General features: G+C 39.2%; 1 protein-coding gene across 5 annotated transcripts; it reads left to right on the top strand.

Annotated features, from left to right (window-relative positions):
* Nucleotides 1-411: 411 nt before the first annotated feature.
* Nucleotides 412-11,121, top strand: HENMT1 (HEN methyltransferase 1). 5 transcript variants are annotated; one of them, XM_087731336.1, is made up of 7 exons: nt 412-906; nt 2,952-3,083; nt 3,470-3,582; nt 4,681-4,815; nt 5,245-5,427; nt 7,098-7,275; nt 9,210-11,121. In XM_087731336.1, exons 2-7 carry the CDS (start codon nt 2,967-2,969, stop codon nt 9,618-9,620), a joined length of 1,137 nt encoding a protein of 378 aa, XP_087587462.1. In that variant the 5' UTR covers nt 412-906; nt 2,952-2,966; the 3' UTR covers nt 9,621-11,121. The 5 variants fall into 5 exon arrangements, with proteins under 5 accessions (XP_087587462.1, XP_087587461.1, XP_087587465.1 ...); XM_087731335.1 differs by lacking the exon at nt 412-906 and adding an exon at nt 983-1,105; XM_087731337.1 differs by lacking the exon at nt 412-906 and adding an exon at nt 995-1,099.
* Nucleotides 11,122-16,424: the final 5,303 nt, after the last annotated feature.

Raw genomic sequence — 16,424 nt, 5'->3', positions numbered from 1 at the left:
TGCTTTACATACTTGTGAACAGAAGAAGTAACAGGAAATTGGGAGCCGTGTTTTCCTTTCTACTTCGACTGCGTATCCGAACAGCTGCCTGCTGTCTCTTTGAGATACAAATCTTGCCCCAATGTGGAAAATACTTAATGAAATCCTGGAAAAGACATTGATTTTCTTTTTTTGTAGTCTCTACCTCACTCACCCTGGCAGAGCTCTTTCACTGCATGTCACGACCAGTGCAATAAGTCTCCCCTATGGAGAATAACAAACGTCTACAGGCACAGGAGCTGTACTGAGTCACGCAGAACCTAAAAGAAGTAGCAGGAGGAGTAGTGGGATTTTTGGTTTTTAGTGTAAAAATTAGGGACACCCCCACCCCCCCCCGCCAATCACCTTTTAATTACACACAGGGAGGCTGGCACAAGCAGAGATAAGTACCACAGGTGGACCGCTGGATGCTCATGTGATGCTAATCTCTCGTCTTGCATTAAAGAGGATTAGAGAACATACCCCTACGTTAAAGGATGTAAACGAATGTTTTGCTGTGTGGCTGTGGGGAGCTGCTGCCCGGGGCGGAGAGCAGGCCGCTGGTGCCGGGTGGCCGTTTCCCGGCATTCCTGATGACACCGAAGCGTCGAGGCTTTCCGCTCGAAGGGGCAGATTTGACTCAGAAATCCGTACGCACACGTACGGGCCCGGCGGAGAGGAGAGCGAAAGGCGGCCTCGTTGCCTCAGACGCCGGGGCGAAGGCCTGCGCGGCTCTCCGCGGAAGGACGCGGGGCCGGGCCGGGCCGGGCGCTCACTCACCCGCTCGCTCGCAGGTCCCCCCCAGGCGGGGCCGCGCGCCCTTCCCGCCGCGGCGGGTGCTCGCGGCGCTGCACGCCAAGGGAGGCGGTTGCTTGCGCCAGGCGGGAGGTCAGCGTCAGGGAGAGAAGAGGGAGGGAGAAGCGCGGGGGAGCCCGAGGGAAGGGGCAGGGGATGGCTGGGGCGGGCGGCCAGCAGGGGCGTGAGGAAATGGCTGTCGAGGGGCTGGGGGCGGCCAGCGCCGCTCCGCCGTACCCCTCGCGGGCCCTGCGGAGAGTGAGGAGCAGCCCCTGGGCGAGACCTGGTGCCGGTAGGGGGCCGGGGCCGGCGCTGCGGGGCTGAGGCGGCCCTGGCCGGGGAGGCGAGGGCTGAGGCAGCCGCGGGCTGCCTGGCACGGAGCCTGGGGAGGGCTGGGGCGCAGCCTGCGGGCCAGGAGCGTGTGGGGATGAGGCGGTGGGTGCCTGGGGGCTGGCTCCTCAGCCGGTTACTGGTGAGGGGAGTCCAACGAGTTGACTTTGCTCCTGAGGAGGCAAATGACTGGCCTGAATGCTGAGCCTGATTCCTGGTTTAATATATTTTATATATATATATACGTAAAAATATATATATTTATACTTATGCTAGTAGCATCCTGGCTTGCATCAGAAATAGCATGGCCAGCAGGACCAGGGAAGAAATTGTCCCCTTGTACTCGGCACTGGTGAGGCCGCACCTCAAGTACTATGTTCAATTTTGGGCCCCTCACTACAAGAAGGACATCAAGGGGCTGGAGTGTGTCCAAAGAAGGGCAACGAAGTTGGTGAAGGGTCTAGAGCACAAGTCTTATGAGGAGCAGCTGAGGGAACTGGGGCTGTTTAGCCTGGAGAAGAGGAGGCTGAGGGGAGACCTTATTGCTCTGTCCAACTACCTGAAAGGAGGTTGTAGTGAGGTGGGGGTCGGTCTCTTCACCCTAGTAACAAGTGATAGGACAAGAGGGAACGGCCTCAAGCTGCGCCAGGGGAAGTTTAGGTTGGATATGAGGAAAGACTTCTTCCCTGAAAGGGTAGTCAGGCCCTGGAAGAGGCTGCCCAGGGAAGTGGTTGAGTCCCCATCCCTGGAGGTATTTAAAAGATGTGTAGCTGTGGAGCTTAGGGACATGGTTTAGTGGTAGCCTTGGCAGTGTTACGTTAATGGTTGGACTTGATGATCGTAAAGGTCTTTTCCAACCTAAATGATTCTATGTATAAAACACCTCATGGGGCAGTCAAGTTGCCAGCAGGCTCGGCTCAGCTGCTTTGCTTGTGTTGGACCCAGTGCCTGTTAGACTTGTTAGTGAGCCCTGGGCTGCAGCTGCTGCCTGGGAGGATGGCTCTAGAAAGCCATGTGTGCAGAAGACCATGTTCCTTCACTTACGCGATTGCTGTGGAGTTCATTCATCGTTCATTAGGGCCTTATTTTTAGGTTTAGTGGGGATATTTCTTGTTAAATATTTATGTATGCTAAAATGTAGTTTTTAATAAAAGGTGGGAGAGTTGGAAATGCACTAATGGTTATGACTCTAATGCCATGTTGAATTATGTTAGATTACTTATAAAATGCAGGCACTAATAACAAGGTTTTGCTCATAGTGAATCTAAAGCAAAGGCCTAGCAGAATCTTTCCTCTCACACAACGTAGTAATTATTCAGATATTTCCTGCTAGTTGTTGCATTGTAGGAATTGTATTGAGCCATACATATGCAAATCTAGATATAAAATCATCTGAATTGTAAGATAAAACAAATGATAGGTGAGAGACAAGAAAGCAGGTGCCTGAGTGAGAAATTATTTCTTTTTCTGCATTTGTCAGAAAAGCTAAGGAAGATTAAATATGTTGCAGTTGTGTAAACACTATGTAGGTGTGTGGGATGGAGAGTGACTAATTATGGAACTTGCTTTTTTATGATTGTATACGATTTATAATTGTTTATAAAAAGGTTATTCACATCATTATATGTGGAGGGAGCAGCTACTGCCTAATTTTGCTAATTCCTGTGTTTTTGTCGTATTCTGAGTAGAACTGGGATCAGGTCTACCCCTACTTAATTGTGAATTGAACACCACTGAAAACAGTAAGCTCTCTAATTTGATATGTTACAAAGCACTTCAGAAAATAAGAGTTAACTTTTTTATTTTAGCATTAGCAAAATATTATGGATAAGAACCTCCAAGAAGGACAGTTTACAGGAATTATTAAATTTATACCTCCTTTGTACAAACAACGCTACCAGTTCATTAAAGATTTAGTGGGGAAATACAAACCTAAGAAGGTTAGTATGTTTTGTCTTTTTATGTTATAAATTTGGAAAAAAGTTAACATTAGGTACCTCAGGAATATTTGAGGGAATATGCCTTCATGTGGAAGACATTCTCCAGAGTCAGTGGGATGTTCTACATGTACTTGTTCATAGCTGTAATAACAAAAGGTTAATCCATTTAAACATCTTGTAGGATCTTCATATAAATTTTTAAAAAGAATGTTCAAATCCATGTCTATCCTGCTTGCAACTTTAAATTCTAGTTATGATTGTGAAATGCTTTATTTTATCATTAAAATGTTATTTTGACATAAATATGGAATTTATATTTTATGAAAGTCTCTGGAATTACTTGGAAATATGCAGCATTTACACATTGTTTAATATCCAATTTACAGGTGGCAGATTTAGGATGTGCTGACTGTACGCTTCTCTGGATGCTGAAATTCTGCAGTTGCATTGAAGTGTTAGCTGGGCTAGATATCTGTGCAAGTGTAATGAAAGAGAAAATGTAAGCTCTTGCATTGTGTTAATTTAAGGTTTGTAATTGGCTTGACCTAGTGGCATGTTACATCATTTCTTGTCAAGAATTTCAAAATGAAGGTAGGTGCAGAAATACCAGCTTGGCAAATGAAGAGCTATCCGTTGTTGTTCTTTAGTTACATTGCACCTGTGTCTGGGGACTACTGGGCTGTAGATGCCCGTAACATCACTTAATGTAGCAAAGGTACAGGTCATGGAATGGCCCTGAAGGTGTGTACATCTGAGAAATACACCGTTTGTAACGGTACTAACACATTGTATTAGTGGTATCTGTTTATGCTCATACATGACATTACTGTGGTATGCAAATCTGATCTTTTTGAAATGTGCCTGTAACTCTCTTTTAGTCACTGTGGTGGGGACTTCATTCTTGTTAATCTTTTCAAAATGGGAAGGTTAGGTCAATGTTTTGTGTCTGGCTTAGAAGGCTCTAAAATGTGGAGTTTATGTGGTCTTTGAAGCATGGGTCAGACTGGTGAGGAACACCAAAGTTTCTCTCTTGGAAGCTGATTAATATGGTATCAATGAATATATAGGATCTAGATGCTGACATTATCACTTGTTCTTTGTCAAGAATGAAGAAAAGTAGCCTTTTATTATATTTAATGTTTATTGTGTGTTTTGTCTGATGCAGTATTTCAGAATGAAATTTGCACATGTATTTTAGTTCTCAGTCTATTTTATTTGGAAAACAAGGTTACTATGCTTGCGTAATAACTTGCCAAAAACCCTGTAGAGCGTGGCTAAGCCACACTTACTATGCGTCTGGAGGTGAGCTACTATCAGAATTTACAAGCGGCTTTGCAAGTGGCTTGAGGGTATAGTGGAAATTTTTGTAATCATGAAGGACAACTGCTGGATTAACTCCTCTGCTCTTTCTGTCCTATTGTAGATACTCCTAAAAACTGTTTGTATTAGAAATTCTTTTTTTTAATCCCTGTCAAACAGTTAACATTTTTGAGATTTACAAGGTATCTATGTAGTGTGTTAACTAGTTCAGTTACATGCACAATTTATCTTGTCCTAAGGTCCTTTCTATGACATCATGTTTTTAATATTTTTGTAGGCATAGGTTGTCTCCTCTTCCTGGTGATTATTTGCAACCGGCTGAAAGATCCCTGACTGTTACCTTGCATCATGGTTCAGTTGCCCATAAAGATCCTTGCATGCTTGGTTTTGACTTGGTAACGTGTATTGAACTGTGAGTATTAGGCCAACATAATACATTTTTCTAAGTTCATTAGGGTTCCATTTGGAATTTTGTCCATATTCTAAACAGACTTGATCAAACCCTTCAAGTAGAAGAGTAGTAGAATGTGGCATCTTCTAACTTGTGCTTAAATTAACCATACTAAGAAATTCTAGTGCTAACTTATGGTGGAAAAAGGATATGAAGGAAGAAAAAGTATAAAATGCAAGAGGAAATTTTCTCAGACAAAAACCTCTAAGTTGCCACTCGGCCACAGTGCCAGTGCTAATATTGCAGAGCTAGGCTTAGAATTACAAGGTACAGATAGGGGGTTGGTTTTTTGGTTTGTTTTTGGTTTTTTGGGGGTTTTTTGACTGGTTGTTAAAAAGACTGAAATACAGTAGGTTGTTCTTAAAGGCATACATAAACTTATCCTTACAGAATAGAGCACCTGGAACAATCAGAACTAAGGAAGTTTCCCGAAGTGGTGTTTGGTTTCATGGCTCCAAGCATAGTTGTGATCAGTACTCCAAATTATGAATTTAACCCTTTGCTTCCAGGAGTGACATTATTCAGGCATCCAGACCACAAATTTGAATGGAACCGAGCACAATTTCAAAGCTGGTAAGTTCACTGAACATCATATGCAGAAAGATTTGAGTGTTCAGTAAGGTGAGAAAGGAATAGCAATATATTTTCAGAATGGTTTGTGTATGTGGTTTGGTATCAACGGAGTTTCACACCTACTGATTTCTTTCTACTGAAACATTTCTTTGCTGTTACAAATAGTTAAGCATGCTCTGTGGGTTTTGCATTTTATGGTGGTTGTTAAGTTGGCTTGCTTTTGCTGCAAGTGCTCTGCAAAAAATACTCACACTTTTTACTTTCTTTTTTATATATCTTTATTAAAATTAATGCATTTGAAGTGTAAGGTATTAATTAACCTTTTCACATAATAATACCCTGCTATAGAAACGCTTCATAAAAACCTAAGAAATGTTGCTCACTGTATATGGTGTGTAATCAAAGCACTCAATTAGTCTAGACCTCTCTGTAAGAGTATGCAAGCAGATTTATCAAATAATCACAGTAGCAGAGCGTGTTGAATAAAGTTAAGGATAGTTTAGTGGATCGTGGCACAATGAAAGGTTTTGTGCAAAACATATGTACGTGACAGAGGGTTGCATGAGATGTCTCTTACTCTAGTATCAGTAGATGTAATAAAAACGAAATAAAGAGAGAGTGGGTTATATATCCTGTGATAACGTTCAACTGTCGGGCAGTTGTGGAAGAAAATATATGGTACAGTAAAGGGTGCCATACCTCAATAGCCAACTCCTGGTTAGAAATTGTCTTGGAAAAGTTGCCTCTTAAATTAGGTTGTTTCTGCCATAGACTTTAAAGTATGCAGTGATTTTTGAGTATGCGGCTTTGCAAAGCTTGAAGCATATATTTTTCCCTAAGTAATGATACTAAAACCTGCCTGCATTATTAGCTAAAGGATGAATACCTTAGAGACCATTTATATGACTTAAAGTAAATTTAGATTCTGCTTTTGGATATATGTGAATTAAAAATATTGGTATCACTGAAGCAGTGAGATTTTTTTGAGCTGCAAACATGAGAAAGTCTTTACGTTTGTGTTGTGAAATAGAAGTATTGCAATATTCTCTAACATACATGAGATGAATTTATTTTACTACTTTTTCATGGAGAATGATGCAGGTAGGTAGTGCCATTTTAGTTCCCTGCCCCGTCGCTTTTTTCGCACTGGCTGATATACAGTACCACAAGATTGGTTTTCATTTAGATGTCATGTACATTGCTGTAACCTTGATTAGGTAGACTTTACTCTTTACACATTTACAACAAACCTAACTTTTCTTTTTTTCTATTAACTGGTCTCTTGTGGTTTTTGGGTGTGTATGTTTTTATGGGTTCTTCTCAAATAACTTTGTTCTCTAAAATTGGTAATTTTTAGCTCATTTTCAAGGCATTTAAGACAGTGAGTAAGCAACTGTGAACATGCATATTCTATGCAGGTGTTTTAGAAATAACAGTAATGTTTGGTTGCCTAAATTATCGATACTAAATGATTCAGACTATGGTAGGCGTATGATTACAGCTCTGATTCAGCAAGTTTTGACAGTGCACATCTTCAGGCATGTGAGTATTATCAGAGAAATTACGCTCAAGCATTCACAGGCTCAGGGTCTTGCTTCTGTTAGAGAATGTATCTTTATTACATTAAAAGACGAATATTTAATATGATCGGAATAATTGGTCTTTCTTAGGGCTCTAGAGACTGCTAGACGCTATGATTACTCAGTGGAATTTACTGGCGTAGGGCACCCACCAACAGGAATGGAGAATGTTGGGTTTTGTACCCAAATAGGTGTTTTTGTTAGAAAATATCCGCAAACTGGTGAATCTGCTCAGTCTGAGAAACCCACTGAAGCCGTTTACAAAACGGTAAGTATTATTTTCTTCCTTTAGGAGGATGAATAAAGAGTAAAATTTTCTATGAAATGTCTGTGAAGGTGTTCTTACTGTGGTCTACTATTGCTATCCAGTCTTAGCTCTGATTAACGCACACCGTCAGATCAAGAGAGTGTAAGTCAATGATTTGTGTTTCTAATTGTATAAAGGCCTTTAACTTTTAGGTTATTTGCTAAATAGCAATATGGATAATCATTGTTATTTTAACATACTGTTATCCCTAGAATGAATGTTCTTGTTTCCACCAGGTATACTGCGACACTATTTTTATAATTGTTCCTCTAATTGATTTTTTTCATCATGTGGTTGTTGGCACTGATGCTGATTTTTCAGATACGTAAAAAATAAAAAACATAAAAACCCATTTCTAACAGAGTGTATGTTTCAAAGAGCTGCATAGTCTTGGCAAATATACTATCAGAAGGAAGGCATTTCCCAGAAATTAGATGATTGACAAGACCTGTTTTGTGTGGTTTGCCTTACTCAGTAGCATTTGATGTTACACCCTCATCTCGGTGTCTTCAGGTAGCCAATTCTGTTTTTTTGCAGAGGCATGAGATCTTTCCAAGTACCCCGTTCTCCTGTGGTGCATATCAAACCTTTTTGGTTTTTAGCATTAAATGGCTTTCACTTTAGATAACATCAGCTAATATTTTTGTAAAGTACTCTGCTGTTTGTTGCAGTGTGTCATACTGACAAAGCCTGATGCATCTAAGTGCCACGTGGTATAAATCAAAGGACATTTTTTTCAGAGAGAAAATGAAATAATAATGCAAAAAGCAAAATATTGGTTTTTTTTTTTCAATCTTATGAGGCCTTAAATTATTTGTTTCAGTGAGCACATTCTAATATTTCACTTCTTTGTTTAAAGATACATATGTATCTTCAAGTGACTTATGACCTGAAGTAAAATGTAAAGTGACATTATGGGCATGTCTTTTGTAGTTTCCAAGCTATAAAGACGTTCTATACATTCTACACATCTACTGCCCTTAGTAGAATCATGAAGTGCTCTTTAGTGCTTAGCAAACTTGGAAATGCGTCTAGGTGACTGACATGTACTAGAAATTGCTTTCATTATCTTCTGTTACAGGGTCATTATGGAGGGAGGTTTGACATCGATATCCTTTGAATTTAAACAAGAGTGTGATCTCATGTGTTTCTTATCAAACCTGGACTATCAAATTAATTTTTATTTTATTATGTAACTGATTTACAGGAATAATAAATCAACATTTCAAGATGTAATCAGAAAGTAAGAAGAAATAGTTATAGACTGTGGAACTTCAGTGGTAGTGTGTTGGTATAAAGCACTTCCTAGTAAACTAGTGGGAATGAGATTGCCTGCCTAGTGTCCTTAATTGCCTTGGAGTATAGTTCAGTGTAGGACACACTACAGGTTCACAGATTTGATGTCACAATTTATTTTTTAGCATTCCCTGCGTCTGTGAGAGAATATTTAATATTTTACTCTGAAAACAGAATGAAACGCATAGCTGCAGTCCCAGTTTCCAGATGACAGTTCAGAAGTAATTTAGAATCTACGTAGCTGTGGAACTGTCACCAGAGCCTCACAATGAGTAATGTGGAAAGTAAGAGAATGATCAAAAAGAATTAAAGAATTGCAGAGCTTCACCTTGCCTGATCTACAAGTATAGCTTGCAGATATAAGCCTGATTTCTTTAGAAGATCCATTAACTTATCTAATTGCCATTGTAGTAGTAATACATAAAATCAAGTCATATTGTTTAGTTTTTCTGTTACCTGAAAGTGTTTAAAGTAATAAGCAAAACAGGATTGAATCAAAAATTATGTTCACATTTTAGAAGTTGTTGTTGACAAGCAAATGTTAAAATCTGAGCCCATGATAATGATAAACATTTTATGTGTTCTTACATGTTGTAAAGGTCTTCAAAGCAGTGTATCCAAGTCTTAAAGATGAGAAGTACCTGCAGAATGCAGTGGTCAGTGAAGTTACTTTCACAGCACAAATCATTAAGCAAAGTCTGCTGGACCGTTTAATGTCAGAACACGAGGAGTATAATGACGATTGTACTGAGAGAAAATCCAAATTCCAACATTCAATGAACTGTTTTTTGGAAGATCTTGGAAAACTGGTTGTTGAAAAAAGCATGGAACCATTCGTCGATGGAAACGTGGTTTATATACCTCTTACAACAATCTTTTCTTTTCCCAAAGTGAATCGACTTTGTGGTACCTTTGAGAAGTTACGCAAGCTTATTGCTGGCAAGGTCACACTGAGCAGTGATGGTTCTGCTGTGATGTTCAATACTGAACATGAAAATGAAGAGAATTAAATCACAGGTTTCTCATACAAAGTCCAGTTAAAGTAATGGAAGTATTTTTTTAGTAGCTGTCAAGTGGTGTGGTCTGTATGCTGACTAGAACCACAAAATTTTTTGTAAACCTTCCAGTATTTATCCATCAGCACCTCTCTCATTTAGCAAAGATGAGTGCTTCTGACAGAGATCACAGTAACTCGTATGGTTTTGAAGTAGAATATCAGGGGCTAAAAGGAAAGAATTAATTCCCGTGAAGAAAAATTTCAAGTATTTCTGTTTTTTGGTTTGTGGGCATTTGTGTTTTTTTTTTTTTTTCTATTACCATATTGTAGCTATCATGACTAGACTCTTTTTGGTAATCTTTTGTTAGCTCCGAGGATAGTTGATGATAATGCAGAACTGTGTTGTTGTGCTGAATGATATGAGTCAGACAGAGGTTTAGGGCAAGTTTTTTCTTAATAGAATAAAATGTATAGATGCATTTTTCAAGACGAGCACATATTCAGCCTTTGTGAAAACTAAATATTGTTCCAGATAAATTGGAATATGCCACAAGCATTTATAGCTCAGTAAATTCAATACTGGGGAAGAGTGCCATGATGTTGGATGCAAGGTGGAAAAAAAAGGTGGATTTACCCTTATTGTTTTATCCGGTTTCTTGATAACTGCTGCTTGGGAAATAACTTGCATCCTGCAACTTTCTAGAAGCTGAATTTAATTTGAAACTGGTATCTTTGACTATTCCGTTTTTGAAAAAAATAAAAAATGAAAAAACCTGTCATTGTGAATGCTAAACTGGCCTTGGTGTACATGAAGAAAAAAAAAATCTGTGTTTTCACATGCAGCTGTTGTCCAAAAAGTCTTGACGACACATTCAGCAGAAATGAAAAGCAGAGGTGTTATAGATAGTAGAGCTTACTGGCTTGGCCAGGATGACTTTTTTCTTAAGTAGAGCTGAATCGTAGGTGTAAATGTGCACAGTAAGCAAATGTTAGACGATGGACTCAAAGACAGAAATTTTGAAGGATGCACAGGATTGGCTTGTTCATACAGGATTAATGAAGCAACACACTCCAGTTCTAAGTTCCTTTGCATACCCAAATTTTTTAACCACTAATTTTAATATTTCAACTGCGTATTTCTCATTAAAGAAGTAGAGAGATGCTTAATTAAAAGGCCTCATTCTGTGTGTGTTTCACAATGTCGCTGGCAGCTTTGAATGAGCTAGTATTATCAGAACTGACTTCATGTTTGTGAAACATGAAAGTTTCACAACTTTCTGAAAATAAAAAATTGTGTGTAAGGGCTTACTTTCTTAAAGATGGCTGCATGCTACCTTCTAAATTTTTGGAATTCACTTGAAATGATTAAGGTGAAAGATCAGACATAAAGGGAAAAGGCAGCTGTAATTCTCTGAATTGAGAAGTGGTGCAGAATCTGTAACAGGTTGAGGTTTCAGGGAAAGAAGAATGATCTGCAGTGCTCTGTCATACTGAATGATTAAACAATGCTTACTTAATAAGCTTTGTCTTTTGTGGGAGATTTTTCTCCTACAGCAAATAGACATGGATTATTAAAAATTAATTTATTACAATATTTATAATTAACTTTAAGAATTAATTTAATTAAAATTCATCTTTAATATGATATTTGGAATGGGTTTGCTTTTTTGACATTGTGATATGAACTTGCCCTGGTTGGTATGTTAAAATATATGTAAAATTCAAAATTGGTAAATATTCTTTGGACACTAATAAGCATAGCTGTCTGACAATAGCATTGGTTTGTTATTAGAAGATATCTCTGCAGTTCACTATATGGTTTGCTATAGTTAGAAGATTTTTGGACCACAGAACTTCTTCCTGTGTCATTTCTTTTTGAAACATTAAAACACTGAAACATTTTTTGAAACTTTGAAACATTTTAAACATTCTACAGCAAGGTGACCTGCTTAGTGGATGAGGGAAAGGCTCTGGGTGTTGTCTACCTGGACTTCAGTAAAGCCTTTGACACCGTTTCCCACAGCATTCTCCTGGAGAAGCTGGCTGCTCATGGTTTGGACAGGTGTATTCTTTGCTGGGTAAAAAACTGGCTGGACGGCTGGGCCCAAAGAGTGGTGGTGAATGAGTCAAATCCAGTTGGCAGCTGGTCACGAGTGGTGTTCCCCAGGGCTCAGTGTTGGGGCCGGTCCTGTTCAATATCTTTATCAATGATCTGGACGAGGGGATTGAGTGCACCCTCAGTAAGTTTGCAGACGACACCAAGTTGGGTGGAAGTGTCGATCTGCTGGAGGGTAGGAAGGCCCTGCAGAGGGACCTGGACAGGCTGGATCGATGGGCTGGGGCCAACTGCATGAGATTCAACAAGGCTCAGTGCTGGGTCCTGCACTTGGGTCACAACAACCCCATGCAACGCTGCAGGCTTGGGGAGGAGTGGCTGGAGAGCTGCTTGGCTGAAAAGGACCTGGGGGTGTCGGTTGACAGCTGCCTGACCACGAGCCAGCAGTGTGCTCAGGTGGCCAAGAGGGCCAATGGCATCCTGGCTTGTATCAGAAATAGCATGGCCAGCAGGACCAGGGAGGTGATAGTGCCCCTGTACTCGGTACTGGTGTGGCCGCACCTCGAGTCCTGTGTTCAGTTTTGGGCCCCTGACTACAAGAAGGACATTGAGGTGCTGGAGCGTGTCCAAAGAAGGGCAACGAAGCTGGTGAAGGGTCTGGAGCACAAGTCTTATGAGGAGCGGCTGAGGGAGCTGGGGTTGTTTAGCCTGGAGAAGAGGAGGCTGAGGGGAGACCTTATTGCTCTCTCCAACTACCTGAAAGGAGGTTGTAGTGAGGTGGGGGTCGGTCTCTTCACCCTAGTAACAAGTGATAGGACGAGAGGGAACAGCCTCAAGCTGTGCCAGGGGAAGTTTAGGTTGGATATTAGGAAAAACTTCTTCCCTGAAAGGGTAGTCAGGCCCTGGAAGAGGCTGCCCAGGGAAGTGGTTGAGTCCCCATCCCTGGAGGTATTTAAAAGACGTGTATCTGTGGTGCTTAGGGACATGGTTTAGTGGTGGACTCGGCAGCACTAGGTTAACGGTTGGGCTTGATGATCTTAAAGGTCTTTTCCAACCTAAACGATTCTATGATTATATCTTTAGTGTACTTTATAGCATGATGAGGAAATGGGAAGAGAAGGAGGACATGTCAGATTTGGAATGATATTTGCCTTTAGTATTGTATTCAGGTAATGTCTAATTACAGTAATGTCTTATGAACAGGCAAGACTGTATGCAAATACATGCTTGTTTTTCCTCAAAACATCATGCTCTTAAGGCTTTGTAGCTATATTTGGAAAATGATTTATGTGACTATTTGGTGAACTGATGTGAAGGGGCCTGAACCATAATCCAATTTTTAAGGGGTTCACGGATCCTTTCCCCCTTTTTTTGTAACAGGGTTATTTGATGGGTTTTTAATGATAGCTAGGCAAATATAAATATTTACATTCTTGCTTGTGCCTTTCCTGGGGAAAATCTAAAGTCAAACTACAGATGTTTGGCCCTATCTGTTCCCAGTGTTCCTTAGTATATATATGTGTACTGAAACTGAAGAAGCTATTACATATCATATACAGAAGTGCTCTTTAGAATATATAAATTTTAATTGAGACTGCTAGCTTTTACTAAAACAAGGTACACTATTTTGCATGCCAGCTTTCCAGGTTTCTACTGGCTTAAATTAAAGAAAATCTTGATTAAAATTTAAGGACTGAATTAACTGTCTTTTCAGGAACAGTTAAACCCTCTCACAGGATTCACTGTGCACAGCTCTTCATTATCAGGTTGGTCTTTTGAGTAAACTATTATGCATATTTGTGAATAAACACAGTATTTATTGTGTACCATTTCAACTTGGAGTTTGACCAAGGTCAATTCTGATGTCTCAAATCAGGATGCTGAAAGGAAGTTTATGAAGATAAAATGGTTTAGACTTGTGGCAATATCACTGACCAGGAGATGGCACACATGTTTCAAAATAGATCAACCTTAGGTTGTTCAAAACTGTAAAATCCAAATAAAGTAGATTAAAAAAAACAAACAAACAAAAAACCCCAACAAAACAACAAAACAAACAAAAAAACCCCAACCACCACCACCACCACCACAAAACAAAACAAACAGTGCCGTATCCTGCATATAAGGGAAATAACTTGATAGTTATTGAGCAAGTTAGTAGGGCTTGATTATGGTCAGAATAGCTGAACAGAATGTTTCTGATCAGTGTTTTAAATTAATAATAAAAAAGTGAGGAAGTAGTATAAATAAATTCTAAAAATATCCCCTCACTTATTTTAATAAATAAAAACCAACTGCCTAATTGTGAGAGCTGGAGGAGTTAATAGTCTGTCTGCCCAGAGATTTCTCAGACAAATAGATCTCACAGCTAATAAACTTCTGATGTGTTTCAGTCCTGTCTCCTATGGATTTCCATGGTATTAAGCTCTATTCCGTACGTCTTGTCATTGTGTTGATAAGTGAGGTTTGGATCATTCAGTTACAGCTGGGTTATGTGTAACTCATAATGGTTAGTTGTTGGGACTTCTTTGTTTTTCTATTTAAACTAAGTGGAAGAAACATAGGAAGGGGCTTCTGAAATGACAGAAAAATTCTTATGCAAAGGTCCTTTGCGCTTTCTTCCTCATTTACAAAACAAAACACATTTTAATGCAGTCCTGTATGCAAGCAGTTCACTGGGACCATCCCCAAAATAAAATGCACCGACACTAGCATATACTCAACGGAGGATACTGGGGAAACATCAGTAGATCATAAGAGAAGGCAATTTAAAAAAAAACAAAACCAAAAAACTAGTGCCTTCTTTACAAGTATATGCAATTTTAGTTGTGATCAGAAGGGCAGTGCGTACAACTGAACTTAGGCAAAGCTTTGCTAGCTTGTGCTTAGAGATTTCCCTTCACATAAAAAAAAGAAAAAAATGTTACTTAATAATTTCTAGCTTTTAATAAGGAAGCAACAAAATGAAAATAACTTGTCCAACAGAAATGTTAACAAATGTATTAAGATGTGTTTCCCTGTCTTGCCTTGTTGGCAGATCCCGCTGTGGGGCCATACAGGGAATTGAATCAACTGATCTGTCACAGGACCTTGTAGTGGTACAACACGTGGGAAGGAGAGAGCAGGAGAGAATTAGCAGTTGCATGGGGAGAAGGCAGAACTACTTATTTTCCCTCAAGAATTATAGAAAGTAATTTTTTCCTATGCTAATCTTTGTGTCTATGTTGTTGTTTTCCTATGTCAGAAGGGCCACTAAATGCATGTAAATGTTCGATGACAGCATTCGACGTTCTGGTACTTCCTATCTTTACTTTTTTTGGTTTTTTTCCTGTAGTAGTAAAGGAAAATCTTTTCCTGTATCACAATAATGGTTTTGCCTTGATATATTACATGTATATGAAACAGTGGTGCATAGCCTTATTTTCATCCATGAGATGTTTTCCTTCCAGATTAAAAAAGAACCGTGTCTAAATGATATGTTTTCCTTACAACACATACATCACTGTTTTAGTGTGAAAACACAGAAGTAGAAAAAGCAAAGCATTTTAAAAAACCCAAAAAATCCCCTAGTGATTGTATTTGCAGCTGCTGGTATTCAGTAAGGTGACTAGCATCCATGGATGTTTTATGTATATACATGTATACTTCATATTTCTGAGAGAACTCTCCACTGTGAGGTCCTTAACTGGAGGATTTGTTTGCTGATGAGATTTGCCTTTTCTATATGGAAACTGTTGCTTCATAAAACCAGAAGAGAGACAACAACGCACAAAATAAATTCGAGGATATTCTGCTGAAATTTCTGAAAAATTTTCTTCCTTTTTGAATTGAAATACAGTGATACTGAAGTTGGTTACACATGGTACAGTTACTTCTCTTAATCCTTACTATACAATTAATTGATTACTGAACTGATCTGAGTGCCAAATAGTTTGTACTATAATTAGCTGCAATTTTCACCAATCTAGTTGTTTTTATGCAAGAACAGATGCTCACTGCAGTACCAAAAAGCCTGGTTATTTTGAATGCATTGATGAGAAAAGAAGTATGTACCACCAGTAGTTTTGTTAGAAAAAAAAGAAGGACATTTACAAAGTTATACCAACTGTATGAAAAGTTTAAGTAGTAGTAAGTCTTTACACTCAACTGAGGAAGATTAATTTTGTCATTTGCGAGGTGAGGAGGGACTATACACAGTGCCCTCACTTTCCCCAAATACTGCTAGTTGTGGACTCTGCTTAATTAACCTACCAGTATGCCTCACGCTTTAAAATTGATTTTCATTTGCATGAGACTGACGTACTACTTTTCCTTTCCAGGAGACAGATAAATAACTATGTACTAGTAATGGTGACGTTAAATACTTTGTGGACTGGAGATGAAGTTTAATAAGCTGCAGAGGTGAAGTCTGAAAAGCAGTAGAGAAACTGAAATGGACACAAAGTTCCAGTTAAGTTTGTCATTTTTGCATTAAAAAAAAAAAGACATAATTGTTTAGAAACATATTCCAAGCTGAAGACATGAGTTTATTGAATGTCTGAGACATTTGCATTTAAATACAGTAAAAAAACAAAAAACAAAAAAACCCCACCACCACCACATCCCAAACAGTTTACTATGTAAGAGTCTCCAGTATTCTTATAACATGGCTTACAAAAAAGAAAATACTACATCTAAATTTGAAGGTCATCTTCCACTTAAAGTACGCACAACTAGAGAATCACTTCATAAAGAGTTGTAACTCAAAGTGAGAACAATAAA

Source organism: Nipponia nippon, unplaced genomic scaffold, assembly GCF_047370975.1.
Source record: "Nipponia nippon isolate SJK-2023a ecotype South Korea unplaced genomic scaffold, ASM4737097v1 scaffold_5, whole genome shotgun sequence".
Taxonomy (NCBI): Eukaryota; Metazoa; Chordata; class Aves; order Pelecaniformes; family Threskiornithidae; genus Nipponia; species Nipponia nippon.
The sequence above is the reverse complement of the archived record's forward strand: the minus strand, read 5'-3'. Positions and strand labels throughout refer to the sequence as shown.